General features: G+C 50.4%; 6 protein-coding genes across 6 annotated transcripts; 4 read left to right on the top strand and 2 right to left on the bottom strand.

Annotated features, from left to right (window-relative positions):
* Positions 1 to 2,006: 2,006 nt before the first annotated feature.
* PV06_11495 (uncharacterized protein) lies at positions 2,007 to 3,305 on the bottom strand (the record flags this gene model as incomplete). Its single annotated transcript, XM_016413181.1, has 3 exons — positions 2,007 to 2,217; positions 2,273 to 2,306; positions 2,624 to 3,305. The coding sequence occupies 3 exons, from the start codon at positions 3,303 to 3,305 to the stop codon at positions 2,007 to 2,009; spliced, it is 927 nt and encodes a 308-aa protein (XP_016256439.1).
* Positions 3,306 to 9,362: 6,057 nt separating this feature from the next.
* Positions 9,363 to 10,074, bottom strand: PV06_11494 (uncharacterized protein; the record flags this gene model as incomplete). Its single annotated transcript, XM_016413180.1, has 2 exons — positions 9,363 to 9,868; positions 9,930 to 10,074. The coding sequence occupies 2 exons, from the start codon at positions 10,072 to 10,074 to the stop codon at positions 9,363 to 9,365; spliced, it is 651 nt and encodes a 216-aa protein (XP_016256438.1).
* A 1,158-nt stretch (positions 10,075 to 11,232) lies between these two features.
* Positions 11,233 to 13,743, top strand: PV06_11493 (uncharacterized protein; the record flags this gene model as incomplete). The annotated part of the gene is made up of 4 exons (XM_016413179.1): positions 11,233 to 11,301; positions 11,359 to 11,500; positions 11,598 to 11,889; positions 13,080 to 13,743. 4 exons carry the CDS (start codon positions 11,233 to 11,235, stop codon positions 13,741 to 13,743), a joined length of 1,167 nt encoding a protein of 388 aa, XP_016256437.1.
* Positions 13,744 to 13,965: 222 nt separating this feature from the next.
* Positions 13,966 to 14,619, top strand: PV06_11492 (uncharacterized protein; the record flags this gene model as incomplete). The annotated part of the gene is made up of 1 exon (XM_016413178.1): positions 13,966 to 14,619. The coding sequence occupies one exon, from the start codon at positions 13,966 to 13,968 to the stop codon at positions 14,617 to 14,619; it is 654 nt and encodes a 217-aa protein (XP_016256436.1).
* A 545-nt stretch (positions 14,620 to 15,164) lies between these two features.
* Positions 15,165 to 17,803, top strand: PV06_11491 (uncharacterized protein; the record flags this gene model as incomplete). Its single annotated transcript, XM_016413177.1, has 7 exons — positions 15,165 to 15,499; positions 15,551 to 16,107; positions 16,158 to 16,265; positions 16,318 to 16,451; positions 16,501 to 16,900; positions 16,954 to 17,114; positions 17,528 to 17,803. The coding sequence occupies 7 exons, from the start codon at positions 15,165 to 15,167 to the stop codon at positions 17,801 to 17,803; spliced, it is 1,971 nt and encodes a 656-aa protein (XP_016256435.1).
* A 1,748-nt stretch (positions 17,804 to 19,551) lies between these two features.
* PV06_11490 (uncharacterized protein) lies at positions 19,552 to 20,081 on the top strand (the record flags this gene model as incomplete). The annotated part of the gene is made up of 1 exon (XM_016413176.1): positions 19,552 to 20,081. A coding segment is annotated over one exon (528 nt), but the record flags the coding sequence as incomplete, so codon positions are not given.
* Between the last annotated feature and the right edge of the window lie 521 nt (positions 20,082 to 20,602).

Genomic DNA, 20,602 nt, shown 5'->3' with positions numbered 1-20,602 from the left:
TTCGAGACTTGGCGCGAGGAAGTTGATCCCATCGTGGATATAGATGGTATCGAGAGAGCGGGATTGGCAGACATCAACTTCGCTTCTCAGAATATTATCGAGACCATGAAACGGAACGGAGGCAACGCTCTTGGTTTGGCCGATAAAGGCCCTTTTCTGGTTTACTTGATGGAGCCGTACTGGACAGTTGGGGCACAAAGTCATCGTGTGTGGAGAGCGTTGCACGCAACTGCGTTGAGAACGCAGGCAGAAGCGAAACGTCTGGGTGTGCACCATGAGTATATCTATCTCAACTACGCCAATCCTTTCCAGGACGTTTTTTCTTCTTACGGACCGGAGGCCAAGAGATTTCTGGAGGTAGTGAGCGCCAAATATGATCCTGAAGGGATGTTCCAAAAGCAGAGAGGTGCCGGATGGAATTTTCATGGGTCGCTCTCGGAGTCCACGGGCATTAAACCACCTGTCGACTTGGGCATCTGATAGGGAGACACGTGCATGTATGTTCCATTTTCCTGAATGATCAGAGACGAAACCAAGCACACAGCATCGAGCATTGTAAACTCATGACACAGTCCAGTTCATCAGTAAGCACCTGTTGCGGAGACCCTTGTTCATGTCTTCGATCTTCTGAGAATGGCTTCATTAAGGACAGGGGGGAGCTGGATCCTGATGGTCAGGTTATTCTCGGTTTTCGCCAGGCTATCACTGTCGCGAGTGGCTGACTGTCCCTTGTCATTAGAGCTCCGAAATGGATACGAATAATGTGAATATTCACGAATAAATACGAATATACATAAATCTTGGCGAATAAATGTGAATATGAATATGGTCCGTGTTGAAGATCCCGGTGGCTGAAACTGTTAAAGCAAGTGATAGTATTGTTGGTTGTAAAGATTATCCTTTTCAGGCGGGATGACTCTCTTATATACACAAGTTCCCCATCCTTGGCACACCGTTTCAGCCACCGGGATCTTCAACACTCCCACTCGATGGCTACCTTCGCTAGGAGAGTACCGGCGACTTAAAGATCACGGTGCTGACAGCCCCCATTGACACCTTCAAGGGCCGCTTGAAAGATAACGAAAGGAACAGGTGCCTGAGTATCCGCTTCTGAGCTTGGGTCGACGTCCGTGAACATCACTCAATGCCTAGCCCTTTCCGAAACCATTCAAATCTGTCTCGTGGAAGAGGCTTGGTGAGTCCATCGACGATCTGTTCTGTCGTTGGAATGTATTTCAGTTCAACTGCCCCAGAGCCTTGAACCTCTCCCTGCCACTTGCGTTGGATGTCCATGTGCTTGGTGCGGGAGTGGTACTGAGGATTCGAGGACAGCGCGATGGCTCCTTGATTGTCGCCGCAGATGATTGTGGCGGCTTTTCCTTGCCCCATGTTGAGTTCGTGCAGGAGCCTTCTCAACCAGATCGCTTCCTTCGTTGCTTGCGTCTGCCCCATGAACTCAGCTTCACAGGTTGAGAGGGCCACGACACTCTGGCGCTTGGATTGCCAGCTGATCGCTCCGCTTCCGATGTTGAAGAGATAACCAGCTGTCGATCGTCTCGTGTCGGGACAGCCCGCCCAGTCTGCATCGGTGAAACCTCTCAACATCTGGAGGTGACCCTTATATGCCAGTTGGAGAGTCCTCGTGCCCTTGAGATATCGGAGGACTCGACGAGCCAGTTTCATATGTTGTGGTTCCGGGTTTGACAGATACCGGCTTGCCGTCGAGACGGCGTATGCAATGTCTCCTCGGGTTCCGAGCATGATATACATTAGAGATCCGATCATGCGTTGGTACTCGATTCTCTGATCCGCTGGGCAGGTATATCCTGGTCTGTTGTCTGGCAGAGGTGAACTTTCTACGGGCGTGCTGACGGGTGTGCAATCGTCCATTCCGAACTGAGGGAGAACCTGGTGGATGTAGGCTTCTTGACTGAGATAGAGTACTCGGTTCTGTCGATCTCGTCGGATGGACATGCCGAGGTAGTAGCTGCACGGTCCGAGATTTGTCATCTGAAACCGGTTTTCAAGCTCCGCTTGATCTTCTTTATCTCGGCGATGCTGGGCCCAATGATCAAAAGGTCGTCGACGTATACGGCCAGGTACACGTTGCTCCGGACAAAGATCCCGAGATCCGCGTTGATGGGTTCGAAACCCAAGCTGCGGAGAAAGTTGGTCAGGGTTTGGTACCAGATACGCGGTGCTTGTTTCAGTTGGATCCTAGATCACGTGATGCTCGCTGTAGGCAGCATCGCAACTAGCGGCAACTGCCTACCAGGCAGTTGTTGCACTAGCCAGTGCCCCGGGCACTGGCTGTGACTATAAGTAACTCCCACACCTTCATAGATAGTTCGAATGGAACATCACACTTGTCTCCCAGCTCTGAGCTTCAACTGAAGCAGGCACCAAGACAGTGGTACTCCATGTTGTGATATGAGGCTCAACCAACTATCATGGCATTCAGGAAAGCTTCATGGAATGATTCCGCATGCTTGGAAATTGTAGGGAAGCTTCTAGTATGTCACTTCGATGTATATATACTTCTTCCTTAAAGAAGAAGATAGAAGAAAAATAAGGATAAAAAAAAATAAATGCTTCCACTGCCATAATTCACAACACCCCAGACCTTTCAGCCAGCCTTTGTGCTCTTTGAGTTGTCTGGCTTCCGTGGTCGTGCTGGTGAATATCTGGATATCTCCGCTTTTGAGCTGGTACGCCGCTACCACCTTAACCGAGTTGGAGGGGGTGTTCTGCCGTATTGAGGCTTGTACTTGTTGTCGTGTCCAAGCAACTGGATGGCTTCGGTACCGTTGAACAAAACTCTGGTCCTTCAGCCTGACCGTGACAACCCGATCTCTGTATGCGGTGACTGGGGCCGAGGTCTTGTAGGCGTGTGGGCTTTGTTGGATTGGTGGTGGCGGTAGCGGCAACATGGCGCCTTTGGCCTGTGCCGCAACCTGCGCCCATGATGGCGTAGCAGTCTTGCCGCCGGTGAAGTTCGCAATGTTCAATGGTGTGGTGCCGAGTCCTACGGAGCCTTTAACGACGGTGATGTCTCTTCGAATGACCTCAATCCCCTTAGCCGCGTCTTGAATCTGCTGGAGAACGGCGCTCATCGACGGCTGCTGAAGCACCTTACTGATGAGCGCCACGGTGGATGCAATGTACGGTTGAACTACATTCCAGGGTATTTGATTGGCCCTGCCCTTATCCGCGGCCTGCAATTGGTGACTTGCTTCTCTAAGGTATGTGGCATGCTCGTTGATGTTTTCGGGACCATTGTTTACCTGCGGCCATCTCGGTGCCATTACCACGAAATCACGCGTTTTGGACGCGTCACTCGTAATAATGGCCTAAGGTAAAGTAGGTTGACAAAGAGAACTAGAGAAATTTACGCGTTTTCAAAAATTTGTTCTGAGCTGTGGGTGGTGTTTTTCATGAATATAAGCTATATTCACGAATATGGAGTCTATTCGTATTGCCAATATTCGTGAATATTCACGAATATTCACACATGTGGGTCGCAGGAAGGGAGGGTGGATGCTCGTCATTTCCTGGATGGGAAATAACCAGATTTCTGTCGTGTTGCATCCTCATTCAATCCTCGCCGTCGCTGTCGACTTGGGTGTGAATCTAAAAGAGTCTATCCCAGTCCAATTAACTCTACGGCAAATCATGTCTCCTGCTCCACCAGTTTACACATCCCTTTCTTTCTCATATCTATATGCGAGAATCATAGTGGCCCTTAACCAGGACCAACGAGCGCATGGTGTCAGCGCTCATCGACTGCCGTCGGAGACCTAGGACGTCTCTAGCTCCACTAAACACACGTTCCACGCCGACCTCGGTAGCGGGAACCGCCAAATAGTCACGGGCTGCGCGTGCCATTGACGGGAACTCGAAGGCATTGGCCTTCCACCACTTGAGCGCCCAGCCAGCGTTGCCATCTTCTACACAGCTCTGTGACCAGCTAACCACGGCCGAATCAAGGTACCTGTCGATGTCGGACATCTGGACCCCGACTCCGGCTGCAACCGTTTCAAAGTTTTCCACAACGAATCTGGCATCCCTGGCGGTTGTTGAGGCTCAGGTTGAAGACTGAAACGAAATGGATATTCGGTCTTGAGAAAGTCTCGGACCTGTGACACGATCAACGTCGCATCGACACTGTTCATGTGCGCTGTGATCAACGACGTCTTGATACGCGGATCCAAGGCGGTCGCCACGTAGTATAAGACGTTCTCGTCCATTTTGCGAATGAACTTCTCGGCCTTCTCTAGAGCGTGTCGAACCGCCTTTTGGACTGAGGCATGGATGTTCTGGAAGTCGCCCTGCGCTGTGCTGATATCCGTCAGTAGATCATCAAGACTCCAGTATATCGCTAGACTGTCGGCGATGGCAGGCATGTCTGAAGAGACGACATTGGTGTATTCCCAGAAAGGCTTCAGGACACTTTCAATCTGTCCTAAAAGCAGCCAATCCTCCTCAGACGGCAGGAGATTCTCGATCTCTGAGTGGGTCCGGATGTATTGGGTCAATTCCTTACGTAGTCGGAGCGCGTCTGCGATCATCGTGTATGTCGAATTCCAGCGAGTCTCAACATCATAGCTAATGACCTTTCGAGGCGACACCTCTCGCCAGTCCTGCAGGCGTTGGGGGCTCCGAGCTATCCAGAACACAAGCATGCGGATCTTCACAACAACATTCTTCCCTATGAGCACATCCGCGCTCGGCTCTGCGGGCCACCGGCTTTTTATTGCACTCGCATGATCCAGCGTGGCCTTCGCCTCTCTCATCGATCCCACCCCCAGTTGCGTCAAGATGTCCTTGCAGATAAGATTGATGATGTGCGCAAGGCATCGAATAAAGCTTGCGCGGCCGTGGAACCGCATCAGCGGCCGCAAGCGAAAATTACCATCCTCGTCATCGTAGACTTTCGACAGCACTGCATAGGGCGCATCGCACATGGTTCCATTATTGCCGGCGTTGTCACCAGTGATGGTGAGGAGCTTGGGTGCAATATCGAGCTCGTGGAGCATCTCGAGGACCGCCGCCGCCATATTCTCGCCCGAATGTGGTCCAGAAAGCTCGACGAAATCCAGCAGCGCTGCCCGTCGTTCAAAGCTCGGCGTGATCCAATGCCCAAATACCGCGATAATACTTAACTGGTGCTCAGACGTCCATGTGTCGAGAGCGATGGCAATACTGTCACAGGTTTGAGCAAGCTCACGCCTCAATCCCTGACGATAATCTTCAAACTCATTCTTGACACGGTCACGGAGAGTGTCGGCACATCTCAGGGGTAGCTGGGCTCCTGCAGCGTCAAAGATCGCCTTGAAGCTCGAGTGCTCGACCGTGGTGAAAGGCTGTCTTGTCTGAACGACCCATCGCACCAGTGCTTGTTCAAGGCTATTGCCCTCCTCCCTGAAACACAGCATACGGTTTAAAGGGCCTCGAGCCGGGCCTTCTGTCGACGCTGACTCGGGCCCAAGGCAATGGCGTGTGCGAAGATGAGTGAGCAAATTTGAAGTCGTGCCGTGGCGAGAGGAGTCGGAGGAAGACCAGCTACATCGCTTGCAGACGAGCAGGCGGTCATTCTGTGGAAGTCGGCCTCTTTTGCTCCACTGCGCGTCAAGCTCGGTAATCCAAAAATGGTCTTGAGTCCAGCTAGTATGCATTTTTCGCCTCTTCATCGCGGACCCTACAACGCTGGGGCCTGTCGACAGACAAAGTTCCCCAGATTCTGATGTGAGAACCGTTGGGAAGCCACCGGACACCTGCGAGACCGACTCGGCTAACAGTGGCCCCTCACCGTCATCGTATTCTTGCGTGTCTGAGACAGTGCTTTGCTCAAGGACCGACGAGCAAGGCGAAATCGACCTATCGAGCCCGTTGTTAAGTGCCAGGTAGTCTTTGCGAGGTAGATTCCGCGTCACGCGAAACTCACCGAGAGCCACAGCCATATCTTCCAATACGTGAGCTGTTTGCTCACGGAATCCAGTGATAGCAGACGGTCAGATCCATCTGGCATGAGAAGTATGCCTATCGAGAAGAATCGCGCTCCAACTAAGCCAGAAAGGCTTCGAAATAAACAAGTTCGCGTACCAGGAACTTTCGAGCCTCTCGGAGCGTGTTTGAAGGGCGCACTACGCGAAGCCTCTCCTGCACGGCATGTATGCTGCTTTTGGGCCATTGCAAGTGCAGCAAGTCGCCTCCGCGCCTCGTAATTGATTCGGTGTAGGTGAGCTGGTTCAGGCTACGGATATAAATACATCAATTTGAGATGAGTTTACTCACGTGAATCCGCATCGACCTTCAACGGCTCTGAACTGTGCAAAACGACGGAGGCTAGATACTCAACAGAATGGAAAGCGGTTGCGGACCACGATGTAAGCCTCTCTGGGTAGATTCTGACATTTGCAAGCTTACAAGGGTCAAGAATCAACGTCGTCGTTTGGTGGCCGGAACGGATCAACTATCTGCCGAACATGAAGTGAATAATGTGAATACGAATGTGAATATTGCCCATTGATTGATTGATTGATTGATTGATTGATTGTTTCATAGTCTGTCCCAACCGCCCTAGGGCAGGTATGCAGCGTCCAGCTATAAATACAGGCGTTCCCACCCTGTCACTTCCACGAAGACAAGCCGTCCCTGCCCAGAATGGCTTCCTGCTTTGGCTCCAGCGCAGTACCCCTATATCTATAGTTCTAATAATCGTCCTGTATCTGTGCACTTGTCAGACCTTTCCAGTAGAAACCCTGAAGTGAGAACAAGTGTGATGATGTTTGGAACTACCTATGAGGGTACGGAAGTTACTTATAGCCATAGCCAGTGCCCTCGGGCACTGGCTAGTGCAGCAACTGCCTGGTAGGCAGTTGCCACTAGTTGTGATGCTGCCTGCAGCGAGCATCACGTGACCTGGGATCCAACTTTTCCTGGCCCTCCTCGACTTCTGTATGACAATAGTACACTCGTTCACGATTACGAATATTGGAGTACTGTGGACGGCACTGCCCGGAATTGCTCCAGAAGGCCCGTCCGTATCATCATCTTGGCTGCTTGGACCGCCATTGACGAGCTACAGAGAACTTGCTTGATGTCTGTGCACGGAGCTTTGCCTGCCCACATTCGTTGTCGTTCTTCACACCAGTTCCGACATTCACCATGAAGCATCCTCGCCGGTCGATAGTTTCAGTACAGAGGCCTCAAGCTCTTCGCTGATGTCGATATTGTTCTCTGGCATCAAGAGGATAAAGTTCCTCCCCCTGGCGGTCGCAGCCTCAAAGCAATCTCTTGGGTGTAAGATTATCAGGTCAGCATCAAAAGCCCTGAAACCCTGCTTCAAATACTTCATCGCGAGCTGCTCGACGTCGGATGGATTTAAAGAATTGCCCGTTAAAACATGAGAATCCCTCCAGGTCAGTCTGTCCCACGTATAGAACGTAATGCAGACGGTCGGCCGAGTAAAGGACTTCAGTGGCAAGATGGACTAGAATGTTAGTTGTGGCAGAAAAGACCAGGATTGACTATGTGTTGGACTGTACCTGGCAGCTCATGCCCATGCTTGCTATCAAACCTTCCTGGTTTTGCCCTGGAAGATGATTTCTGGAGGTTTGTTGAGGTTGAGGAGGTGAATCTTCGGACTTCATGCTTGATTACGTACAATAGACTGGGAGAAGGCGAGGAATGTCAAATGTACAGGATCCTGTTGCTGGGTACGAGTATGTGTCGTGATCCGCCAGCTATATATAGGCGCTTGAGAACCTGAGTAATTAGCCCATTGATTTGAAGTCCTCCCGGAACCCACCGCGAGAGCCTATGAGAAAACTTTCTGGGCCTATCAAGTCTCCACCTGCCCCCCAACCATCATTCGTTTCTCACAGTTCATCGCTGGATAGTCCCTTGCGATATAGAATGTGTACGCGTCTTGGATTGAATATGCAGTACTTGAAGCCAAGGATGAAGCTTCAGGACAGCTGACCATCTAGAGCTGAGGGGTTGGTTTTATCCCGCGGGTGACAAAGCGCCTACAGTGATACTGACCCATGGTGTGCGTACTCACCTTAACCAAAATATGTGCTTGCTTGCCTATCGAAGCCCCGACACCTCTCCTGTATAATCGCAAATTGTATACCTTGCTACTACTTGTCCTATTTTTCAGTTAACCGGGATCAAAGAACAATATCTAGACTCTTTCGCGACTAGATTACAAGCCGCCGGTTTCGCCTGCCTCGTTTACGATAACCGCAACTTCGGCGCCAGTGAAGGGCTACCCAGATACGAGGTCGATGCCTTTGGACAGATTGAAGACTATCACGACGCTGTTACCTTCGCCACTACTCTCGCAGACGTCGATCCCCTGCGTATCGCAATCTGGGGTTCTAGCTACAGCGGCGGCAATGTTATCCAAGCAGCTGCCGTCGACCGACGGATTAAAGCTGTAATCGCACAGGTTCCCTTCGTATCAGGAAATAGTAACGCGCCTACACTGATGCCGATTATGCCCAGCATTCTTGCGGACCGCGCAGGGATCGCGACTGGCAAAGCCGGCGAGATAACGACCGTTGTGGCAAGCAGTCTCGCGGAGGCAGAGGCTGGCACATCGGGGAGCATACTTCCAGAGGCGGACGCGTATAAATTTTTTGTCCAGAGCCCGCTCCCCGAGGACGTTTTCTGGGAGAACAAAATCACCTTACAAAGTCTTTTTAAGTTGATGAAGAACGAGCCTCGAGCATACATTCAGCGAATTTCTCCCACACCATTGTTGATGGTCGTTGCGGGGGATGATACTGCCGTGCATGTGCCCACTCAGCTGGCAAAGTTTGGAGAAGCTGGAGAACCAAAAGAACTGCTTTTCATGGCAAAAACAGGTCACTTCGAACCTTACAGTGGCGCCGCATTCGAAGTCAATGTAGAGAGACAGATATCGTTTTTGGTGCAGCATTTATTGTAACTGAGGTCATTTTAGAGAATCACGATGCCTGAGTTTGGACAGGTGAAGAAGCAACGCCAAAAGTCCGAGCCACAGTTAAATTACTTCCAGCGTCTCCACGGTTGCAAGTACGAATATTCTGGAAATAGTGAGCTATTTATCTGCACGCAAAATTCTGGGTGTATCAAACAACTCGCACCGAATAAAAGGCGTAACTAACCGTCCATTCTCGATAGATCGCCCATCGATATAACAAATAGATCAATTTTCACAGGTGAAATAAACCTCTTCCACAACAAGACACACATGGATCTTCGGTCACTTTAGCATCAACCTTCAAGCCGCGTGCATTCGAGAAACCCCCGATAGCCATCGATACCGGCGCTGTGTATCTAGTCCTCGAATATGCAAACCAATTAATAGAAGCTCATAGAAAAACACCACCGATGACAGCGGAGGCATAGTTCATGGTCGACCCTGTTGCCGGAAGGTAGGATGGAAAGCAGAGCCAGACTGTGTTGAAGGGCATCCAGATAATCGAAATGATGTTGAAAAAAATGCCGCTTCGGCCCAAATTGAAACAGCGTTCGCTCTGGAACACCTTCGCTCGGCCGCTATAGAGAAGACTCCCGACAGCCAGGACGTATGACAGATAGCACATAACAATGCCGCCACCCAGAATGGCATTTATTGCTGTTGTGTATCCGAGAAGGATTGCGCCCATGGCGCCAACGAGAACGGAGCTGGATAAAATAGCGTTGACAGGGAGCTCGAGACGGTTGTTGGCTTTTGCCAGCCAGACCGCGAAGGGTAATGCTCCTTGTCGTGAAATAGACCACACGATCCGTGAGAATAGACGGACGGCCGCAGCCAGGAGGACGATGATATACACCAAAATTGCGATAATTGTCAGGGCTTCCGAGTTCAAGGAATCTAAGAGTACTTCAGCACGCAAGGGGTGTCAAGGTCAGTGAGTGCTGCAGTCCCAGACTACTCCAGAGATTAAAGGACTCATTCAGCACATGCGTGGGTTCGATTCCAATGACTACGCCGATATCGACGCCTGGATGAGGAGGAGTGGTGGTGACAGCTTCATCATCGTACGCTAGTGCCTTCTCGCCTTCCGTGATGGGGGCCATTTTGGGTATAAGAGGTGTTGTCACTGAATTAAGAAAACTTGGGCTTCATGGGGAAGAGGAGGAGGCAGAGAAATTTGAGCAGTGCAGAGGCGCGGTGGTGGTGTCTAATCAATAATAGCGGGCGCCAATGACCATCAGGCTGTTTGATCGAGACTGTGCCGACGATGGCGTGTTGCTGGCCATTCAAGACGATGGTAGAGGCAGAAGAATCGAAACACGGAGAGAGCTTGGAAGCGGTAGGCGCAAGCGACACAAGGAGCGCAGGTTCATTTGACGGTTAAGACGGGGATCAATTATGATAAGCAGCCTGATATAGCAGTCGACGGCGATGGGGCGTATAGATTCGCCAATTATGCTTAGGTAGGCTTAAACCGGCTGGCAGTCTATTGAGATGTATTGCGTGTTTTACGAATCCGTAAAATGCCTGGAAAATAAGGGGTAAAAAGTGAAGGCGAGACTGATGGACCAATATGGCCCACCCATATGTAGCAAGTAACAGCGATCAGGAAATAGAGTTTCCCCGAACCCTTCATGAAGCTGACGGTGACGCAGACACCTAGATTTTCCGCCAACGAAGTACGCCGATTATATTTGGAATGTTTGTGGTTTTTGGTCTTAAGCCAACCTCTTCATAAAGTAATATTTCAGACCTACACTGTTGCGAGCCATATCCCTAGTTCTGCTGATCCAGTATATAATTATTCGTCGCCCGACATGTCTCGTATCCTGAAGTAAGGCTGTTGCTGCGGTCCTTTTGCCTACAACACCCTGTTCACGACGCTAATCAGTTACCTTCTAGTCTTGAAGGCCGGGTCGCCATCGTTACAGGCTCTTCTTCCGGAGTTGGTCGCACCGTCGCACTGGCACTGGCAAGCGAAGGCGCTTCTGTTGTATGCAGCGATTTGAGGCCAGACTTACGACCGGGCGGGTATGAGGTCGAGACAGCGCCTACACACGAGATAATGACAAAAGCAGGCAAGGCAATTTTTATAAAGGCCGATGTCAGCTCGCCGCATGATATGGAGGGCCTTATCGCATCCGCAGTGGCTGAATTTGGCAGGCTAGACATGTGCGTTAGATCTAAGGACAGCCAGAGATGCCCCTTTCAAACCCGATCGAATGGAGAGTGGCCCCTAACACTATGAAGTATGGTTAACAATGCGGGGAATATTTTGTGGGCAGAATAAAATCGCAGAAGAGTCGATAGAGGCTTTCGACAAGACTATGGTAGGCCGGTGTACAAGATGGCGATCAATACAGGGGATAATTTCTGATCTTTTTCAGGCCATCAATACTCGGGGTACTTTTCTCGGTATAAAATATGCTATTGCACAGATGTTGAGACAGGAACCTCAACCTTCCGGGGATCGTGGCTGGATTGTGAATATTTCTTCAATCGGCGGCTTGGTCGCCTTGTCGATGGAACGTTTGTCATCCCTTTCCACCTTGACGTTCTTTCTATTTGTCTTTCCCTTTTCGCCACCCGCCACCCTTATGATTCTAGACGCTGATATTTTTCCTAGCATCCTACTGCGCAAGCAAGGGCGCAGTGACAAATTTAACCCGACAGGTTGCGGTTGACTACGCTCCGGACAAAATCCATGTCAATGGTATATGCCCTGGCTTCCTGAAGACAGCAATGGTCCGCCCCGCCCTCGAGGATGCGACTCTCCACGAACAGCTGCACAGCGCGTCCCCATGGCCGCACCTGGGCAAGCCAGAGGACGTGGCGAAGGCAGTATTGTTTCTCTGCAGCCACGGTGCGAGCTGGATGACAGGTACTATGGTAAATGTAGACGGTGGCTACTGCGCAAGGTAGTTAAGAGGTAGATAATGAAAGACGACAACTGCCATTGACGCCCATATTGAGTCGTGGCTTACAGCGTGAATAATACCGCATGGTGGTGCAGACGTTTACTTTTTGGGCGACCTCTCCATTGCAATCCGCACACCTTATAGGTGGAAATATGGAGTATCGAGCTCAATGTAACCCGAAAAGATCAAAAGTCTCTATCTCGGGAATTTCGATCTGCAATCGTTTGAAAAGTTCATCAAGATAAATTGTGTTCTGCTCGGCGGGCCACTTTCTCGCAAGACGGGCTCCTTCCCCTCCTCGCCCTGTGTACATAGAAAGGTACATGTGGTGGAGAAACGAAATCTCCTTATTAAGTGTGGCGCAAACCCTGGTCCAGTCAGGCTGTGTCGACTAGCCCACGTGGCCGTCCCACATAGTGCTCGTGCGTAATGCGTGACATCAACCCCGAACTGCTGTAAAAACAGCTTTGTTCTCTCCACTAGATGGTTAATCGAAGTACTCTTTCCCAAAGTCTTAGGCTATCAGCTAGTTCAATATTCCAAACCATGCTGCAGAATTCGAAAAGAAGAATAAATTGCGACTGTCACTCCAGGGTTCCGGTGGAGCGACCTTATCTTACCCTATCTAAGGCCCGGTCCACGCCACTGAAACTTACCAGTACCGCGGACAAGCCGTGAGTGACAAAAGTACCGACAGATCAGGACGCTTTGGCCTTCCCCCTCCTCACTAGGCCATCTTTGGTCTCCTTCGCATCCCTCTGATATTACTAAGCACGACTCTCATACCGCCGCATTGGGTAGAATCCTCGACTACTAGAAGGCCATTCCAATAAACTCGGGCCCGTTGCCAGCGACCTGTACTCGTATCCCAATTGGGGCAGGCTCGCATGCCTCGGTCTTGCAATTTACGGTCATTCACCCGTGTCCCAACCACCGCCGTATAAGCCCGGGATCCTGTCAAATGGACCAAAACATACACGGGCTGCTGGACATGCCGAGATCGCGGCACGAAATGCGATGAGCAGAAGCCCAAGTGTCAAAGATGCCTAGGTGCCAAACTTCTTTCGTGAAGGGTATCGTGTGAAATTGGTTTGGGAGGATGAGCAGAATCACGGTAGTCGGGCGCAACGTCGGTCGCTCATACCGGAGCAAGAGCCTAACCGTTTACTGCTGACCTCTGATGAATTCAGGTCGGCTTTGGCCCACATCGAAACAGCCGAGGCCGACTTCGAATCCTATGTGGGCTATTCCAGAACCTCAGGGCTGTTTTCAGCCTTTTCAGCCTCCTTCTCGAGATCTCCCAGCCATGCACCATCTTTTCTCGAAGGAGCGGGTCAATCCGAAAGTCATGAAGCCTCAGATGCTGCCGCGACCGGCTCTCCAGAAATGAGCCAGCAAAACTACGGTTCCGATTCGGTGGCCTCGACGGCATCCATCTTGGAGAGCACTAACTCCAACCATGACGAGGACTATCAAGATGATATTGAGCGATGGCACGTGGACGACGCCGATTTTGCCACTTTGGAGGATTTCGAGGCCGGAACAACTACGGATTCCAGCAAGGAGAAGATACAGCCCCAAGTCAGGCCACACCTGTCCTCAGCCTCACTCGCAGAGCGTGTGCTATTGCAGCACTGGATCACAGATTTGAGTGAAATGATAATACCAATACCCCGCTACGACAACCCGCTTCGCACGCTCTTTATTGGCCTGGTGCTTGCAGCTCCAGAGTTGAACCAGGGGTCTTCAGGAAATGTCGCCCTACTATACGCACTCTATGCCATTTCCGCCTTCAATCGGGCTCGCATCTCAACATCTTCTCCCAATGACCATCTGGAGGAAATAGGAACATGATACCATGAGCTCAGCCTTCATCAGCTACGCAAGACTTTGTCGCAGGTCAAAGCGGGCGCCGAGCCGTCACACCAGGAAGCGGTTCTCGCAACCATCATCACCATGTCATCGATCGAGGTGATGACCGGAAGCTTTGAAATCTGAGACACCCACTTGGATGGGGGAAAGTCGTGGTTCCGATCGACCATAGCCAGCAATGCGGCGCTGAGTGACAACTTCTGGATGTTATGTCAGATCTTCATCTGCATTGACACCCCTGGGAATCCTGACACACGTCCACATCGGCCTGCATATCTGCTTGAAGAAGCGAAGGCCGGCCACGGCTGGCTCATGACGGCCATATTGGACAAGACCTACTGTCTGACGAAGCTCTTTGGCATTACACGGCCTTCGACGTCTGCGCGCAAGGCCGCAGAAGAAGAAATCAAGGACCTGGAAGCCCACATCCGACTCAACGACCCTGAAGCTCTCGTTTCAGATTTGGAAGTCGGTGAAGACAGGCTAGCTGGGCATCATACGTGTACATTCTTCTGCGCGACACTGATATACTTCGAGCGGTGCCTCCAACGTACGCTCCCAAGAAAGCTTCAACCTCTGGTGCGCAGAAGCCTGGACCACTTCGACGCCGTTCGACAACTCGAGGTCCAGCATGGCTACAAGGCGTGTGGATTACTTTGGCCCGAGTTCGTGACAGCATATGAGGCTAAAGATGTGGCCGACTTGCGCACGCGGTCGTTTTGCCTGTTCAACAAGGGCAGAGCCAAAGGTATCGGGAATGTCCTATCTATGGAGAAGGTGGTGCTCGACGTCTGGCAGAGAAGAGATGACAGTGCCCACGACGAAGACGTTGGTGGGAAAGTTCGATGGTGGATCTAGGACTGGACATCATTTTGACTTGACGCGGGAGCGTGGAATCTGGAGTCTGTGTTGAAGATTCAGTTCAGATGCCCTCCGACGTGGGATGATAGGGAGAAAGATTAGTCATTTCTTGGTCATCATTGCAAATACATTTCGGAATCTCCCTCTGAGAGGGTGTATATATATGTGCAGGACGGAGCCATGATTGTGAAGACAATAACAACGAATTAATGGAAAAACATCTCGAGCCTGAGCATAATCTCATATCCTCAACAAAAGGAAGGGTGGCAATGATCCAACCCGATACGAATCGGGTATGCGACAGCGAAACGGAGCATTGCGCACTGTCTCCCGATATGTCAATAAAGTATGATAATCAGACCCACTGACCACGATTAAATGTGCTTATACATCCGGCCAACAAATTTAGGCAAGTCACAGCGGACGCCCGCCAGGCGATGTTTTGGAGACATTTAAAGAGTGACATATCCATTCTTTGAAACTTTAGAACGTGCAGTTACTTCTGATCATATGTACTCACAGACTTAAAAGATTCAGGAAAAATGGCCTGCGAAAATGATTCCTTCGTCGATGATGGAGAGCTCCAAGCTCTCGGATACAAAAGAGAAATGCCGAGACAATTCTCAACTTGGAGCTTGGGGGCGCTCTCGTTTACTCTCACATGCACTTGGCTTGGTGTTGGATCTTCGATGGGTATCAGCTTGACAGAAGCCTCTGCAGCTGGAACCATTTGGTCCCTTCCCGTCGCCGGGACAATGACTGTCATTGTCACTCTGGGGATGGCAGAGCTTGCTTCAGCATATCCGGTGGCTGGTGCACAGTACTATTGGTCGTTTATGGTTGCCAGAGAAGACTATAAGCCGTTTGCTGCATACCTGTAAGTCATCTACCGAGCCCTCCAGAAAGCCTCGCCAATAACAGACTGAAGCAACGGATGGTTGAGCATCCTGGGATGGTGGCTCGCCTCCGCCTCTGTTGCAAACTTTGTCTCATCATTGATCATAGCTATCGTCGCGCTCTGGCTACCGGATTACGACGTTCAACGATGGCAGCAATGGTTGATGTACGTTGCAGTCATTTGGATTGCAGCAGCTTTCAACATCTTTGGATCGGGCTTGATACCTCTATTCAACCAGATGCAATTTATCGTGGCACTACTGACCTTGACTTCAACTGTAATTACACTTTTGGTCTGCAGTCGAAACCAATATCCTTCTGCTGCTTGGGTTTTTGCCGATACAACAAACTCGACAGGATGGTCTAGTGACGGGTTTGCCTTCATCTTGAGTATCAGTAATGCTGTCTACTCTTTTCTGGGCACTGACTGTGGGGCGCATCTTTGCGAAGAGATTCAGAATCCTGGTCGAAATGTGCCCAAAGTCATGATATGGCCTCTTGCAATGGGTTTTCTGACAGCATTTCCGTTCGCTTGCGCGTGCATGGCTTCAATAATCGACTTGGACGCTGTGCTCAACACTGCAAGTGGTGGGCGACCATGCTTTATACTTCATTACAGATCAGCTGATATACGCCAGGTCTTCCTCTAATCGAGGTATACTACCAAGGAACCGGCTCGGCTGTCGCTGCGTCTATCTTGACATCTTTTTTTGTATTCTGTGCCTTTGGGTGCCTTGTTGGAAATGGTGAATAGCTTTGCGGTAACACTATTGAAGAAGTTGCTAACTGGTTCTTTAGCTACCACAGCTTCTCGTACTCTCTGGGCAGTGTCCCGTGATGGCGCCCTACCGTACTCCTCTCTATGGATGCGTGTCAGTAATCGCTTCAAGACCCCTGTTAATGCTTTGTGCCTTTCCGGCACCCTTGTTTCCGTAAGTAACACGCCCCCAACAATTGACTGTACTATCTAAAAATCTCCAGGTGTATGGACTCATCTTCCTTGGCTCAACTACTGCATTCTCAGCAATGGTATCTGCGGCTATCATATTTCTTCAAACATCTTGCATAGCGCCACAAGCTATCCTGCTCTATCGCGGTCGTGATAAAGTCCTTCCACCGCGATATTTCTCACTTGGTCGATATGGTGTGGCAGTCAATGCCACAGCGATCATCTGGGTAATATTTCTGGATATCGTATACTGTACCCCAACTACGATGCCAGTCACGGTGGAAAATATGAACTATGTATCAGTGGTATCTGTTGGACTGGTGTCATTTGTTGTGGTTCTGTGGTTAACATCAAAGAAGGGGGTATTTATGGGCCCGAAGATCGATATGGCTGAATTACAGGAAAGACGTATGGCAGCAATGCGTGATGACGGTATTGTAGTAGTTGAAGCCACAGAGGGAGCATCGGCTCGTGCTGTACCAAAGGCACCAAGTCGAGAAGCGAAGAGATGAGAACACCACATGTGACAGGCTATCGTCAAGTAGGTGCTAAAGAGCATGTCTCAAAAGAGTTACTCAAGTGTTACAAGTCGGGTTGGCACGAGGTTGCCAACGCAGAGGGCGACTTCAGAAAGGCAGGTAGGCCGGTAAGGCTGAGTCACGTGATTAGGAAGGATCTGCGTGGATCAGTATGGGTCAGTTGTGACCAGCGGGATCTGGACAGAGGTACACTGATCGCACAGAGCACTACGCTCATTGGACGTCGGAAACCTATATAGTCACGCTCCTTCCCCATAGTAGATAGGACCTTCGTGGTCAACCTAAGTCTATAGTCGGACCCTATGGTTCTCAATGCTACGATTGCTATAGACACCACTGTGCCCCAGGTAGAGAACCTAACACTATTCCAGTCTGAAATGACGGTCATTTCACATACAAACGCGGTCTTGGCCGTGACTTTCATCCACTAACAAAATTGTAGCCACCATTAGGGCTCCGAAATGAATAAATGAATATGAATATGGGCCATATTCATGCGATCAGCTCGGTCATCACCCAGATGCGGACTGGCAAGATCGGCCTGCGCGCCTACCTCCACGCCATCAACAAAGCCGACACCGACCAATGCCAATGCGGCTATGGACGCCAAACCGTGAGACACATCCTCCTCGAATGTCGGAATTGGTGCGAGGAGCGACGACGAATGTGGGCAGGCAAGGCTCCATGGGTGGACATCAAGCAAGTTCTCTGCAGCTCGTCAATGGCAGTTTCATCAGCCAAGATGATGTTGAGGACGGGACTTCTGGAGCAATTCCGGGCAGTTCCGGTACTTTAATACACGTAGCGTAGACGAGTGATTAGTGTTACACAGAAGTCGAGGAAGACCAGCAAAAGTAGAAACCCTGAAGTGAGAACAAGTGTGATGATGTTTGGAACTACCTATGAGGGTACGGAAGTTACTTATAGCCATAGCCAGTACCCTCGGGCACTGGCTAGTGCAGCAACTGCCTACCAGGCAGTTGCCACTAGTTGTGATGCTGCCTGCAGCGAGCATCACGTGACCTGGGATCCAACTCTCCCCCTGTGACGCGGGCCAGAGGGTCGTGACACCATCAAAGGATCCCGGAGCTTGCTTGAGATTTCTTTCTCCATTTCTTTGCGTCGCTAAGTTCAGCCTCAGCTTCAATAGCTTCTTGTCTCTTGGCCTCTCCCCCGGACGAGCAATTCAGTCGATCAACGAAACCCATGTGTGTCGGCTTCGGCAGGCCTTTTGTGAAGATATCCGCCAGGTTATCAGCGGTCTCTACCCTTAGTGTGTTGATAACACCATCATCTACCTTCTCTCGGATGAAATGGTGCTTGACATCAATATGTTTCGATCTGCTGTGAAACTCTGGGTTCCTAGTAAGTTTTAACGCCGAATTGTTGTCAATGTACAGTGGCACCGTGCCAATATGAACGCCGGGTATACGCAGATCGTTAATGAAGTTGCGGATCCACACCGCTTCCTTCGCTGCTTCGGCACCTGCAACATATTCTGCGTCCATGGTAGACGTAGCAACTGTTTTCTGTCGTTGTGATGACCAAGAGACAGGCCCCCCAGCCAGGGTGAAAACCCAGCCGGTGGTAGACCTGCGAGAGTCTTCACAACCAGCAAAGTCGCTATCCACGAATCCTCGAAGTTGAATCCCGTGTTTATTAGAGTAAGTGATCCCTTTTCCCAACAATACGCAAGGGTTTCGAAAGAGGTAGGTCGCAGCACGGTGTCACCGCACCGCCGAGCGGATACGACACTGGTCTGCAAAGCCGTTTTTGTTTCAGCAGTAGAGAGGTTAGTGCGGAGCTGCTGCCTTCGCGGTGGCGCGGTGGCCGTTTCAGCGACCAGATATGAGTCAATTGGGTCTCGCATGAAAGACCCTGAAGTTGGAAGGGTGTGGTCGATGATCAATCTCGATGTATTTGACTAGTTGACTCAGGAACTCCAGAGATTGTGACTGACGCCCGGCCACCACGAACGCGTGCGTTGTATGCGTCCCCACTTCCCTCAGGCTCAAAAGCTCCACCATTGGCTTCATCGTCTCATAAGTTTCAAACCGCCAGTTTCCCATTGGCGTCTTCTTGAGCCATGTCATTCTTTGCACGCGTTCCAATTTACTACTGGATGTTTTCATGAGAGGCTGGCGTTTCGAGTCAACTTGTGTAACCTTTCTTCCATATTCCTTGTTGTCGACTGGGTGAATGGGGCTGACTGATAAGGAGAGTGGCATTTTAACTGCGTCAATAACCTACGCGAGCCTTTGGCTCACTCTATGCCCCAATATGACGCGCCAACTGAAGGTTGGTCCAGGCAGATGTAGCGTTGATCAGTCCAGCGGATCAAGAAGAGGCAATATGCTTCATCTTTTGAGACCAGCAGCGCGTTGGTCTCTTTTGTAGCGAATATTTTCTTTAAATGTAAAAAGCATGAGCGCCGTAAACTGATCTCTCAAATCTCTTTAACACAAGGCTCGCTGATGCTCGTCGAGATGAGAAGAGCGAAGTACTCAAGGTCACGCAATGGCTGCTTAAACTGCAAGTTGAGCCATGTACGCTGCGATGAGACATCTCCTCAATGCGGCAGAGAGCGGCAAGCGATGCTCCTACTTAGGCAAAGCAGTGAACACATTCGAGAGACAATCAGACGACACATCACCGAGTTCTCTGGTCGACGAAAGTAAATTTGAGGTCATCCAATCTGTCCCATTGTCGCAGAAAATTTCGAGTAGTGAAGCGTGTCTTCTAGAGCATGCGCTTAAACTATCGAAGAATGAGTATGCTGTATGGGGTGGAATCTTACCAATGTTAGACAATCCTGGCGCTGTTACGTTGTTGAACTCTAACATGGCTCACAGATGCCTTGAAATAGCTCCGCCGGAAGCATTTGGGCAGTACTCTTTGCTGGGGTTTTCTGCGTCTCACCTTGGCTGGGAAAATGGGGGAAAGGCTGCAGCCATAGCTCGACACTATCAAGCACTGGCTTATTCTGGATTACAAGGTATTGAAGTCGTTTCAAGCGAGAACTCAGAAGTTGTCCTAGCAGCTACGACTCTTTTACTTTGGCAAGCTCCGAACAGGTAAGGTGGTCCAGCTCAAGGCAAAAGCAATTCTCACGCGAAACTAGGTTGAGTTGGCAACAGCTACGAAAGGGACTGTCGAATGTACGTTGATTGAAATGATTCTGTGACATCGCTAATGAGTCATCAGGTTCGAGAGGTCATGAAACCATGGGCCCACGAGTCACCGCTTGCTCATCACCATGGTGTGGCTGGATTGGTGCGAACACCACAGCCCGCACTTGTTAGTGAATATCGAGTGAGACTTCTCCGCGTTCTAAGTGAACTGCGTTCGCGATTCGAGGAGAGCGGATGGTCGGATACGTCTTTGAGAATACGGTCTATTAGGGATATGGAATCAAGTTTACAATCCATCGAACAGAACTTCCAGGATTGCGAACCGCTTCTGGAAACCCGTCCTTTAGACTTGTCCGCCCCTTCTCAAGGTCTTTCACGCATCTCCAATCCTCACCATGAAGATTTTGGCCAAGTTCACGTTGTGAGAAACCTTGTTCTCTGGTTGCCACCATCAATTGTGGACA

This window comes from Exophiala oligosperma (genome assembly GCF_000835515.1).
Source record: "Exophiala oligosperma strain CBS 72588 unplaced genomic scaffold supercont1.36, whole genome shotgun sequence".
NCBI classification, from domain to species: domain Eukaryota; kingdom Fungi; phylum Ascomycota; class Eurotiomycetes; order Chaetothyriales; family Herpotrichiellaceae; genus Exophiala; species Exophiala oligosperma.
This window is presented reverse-complemented; position numbering and strand designations above follow the sequence as displayed.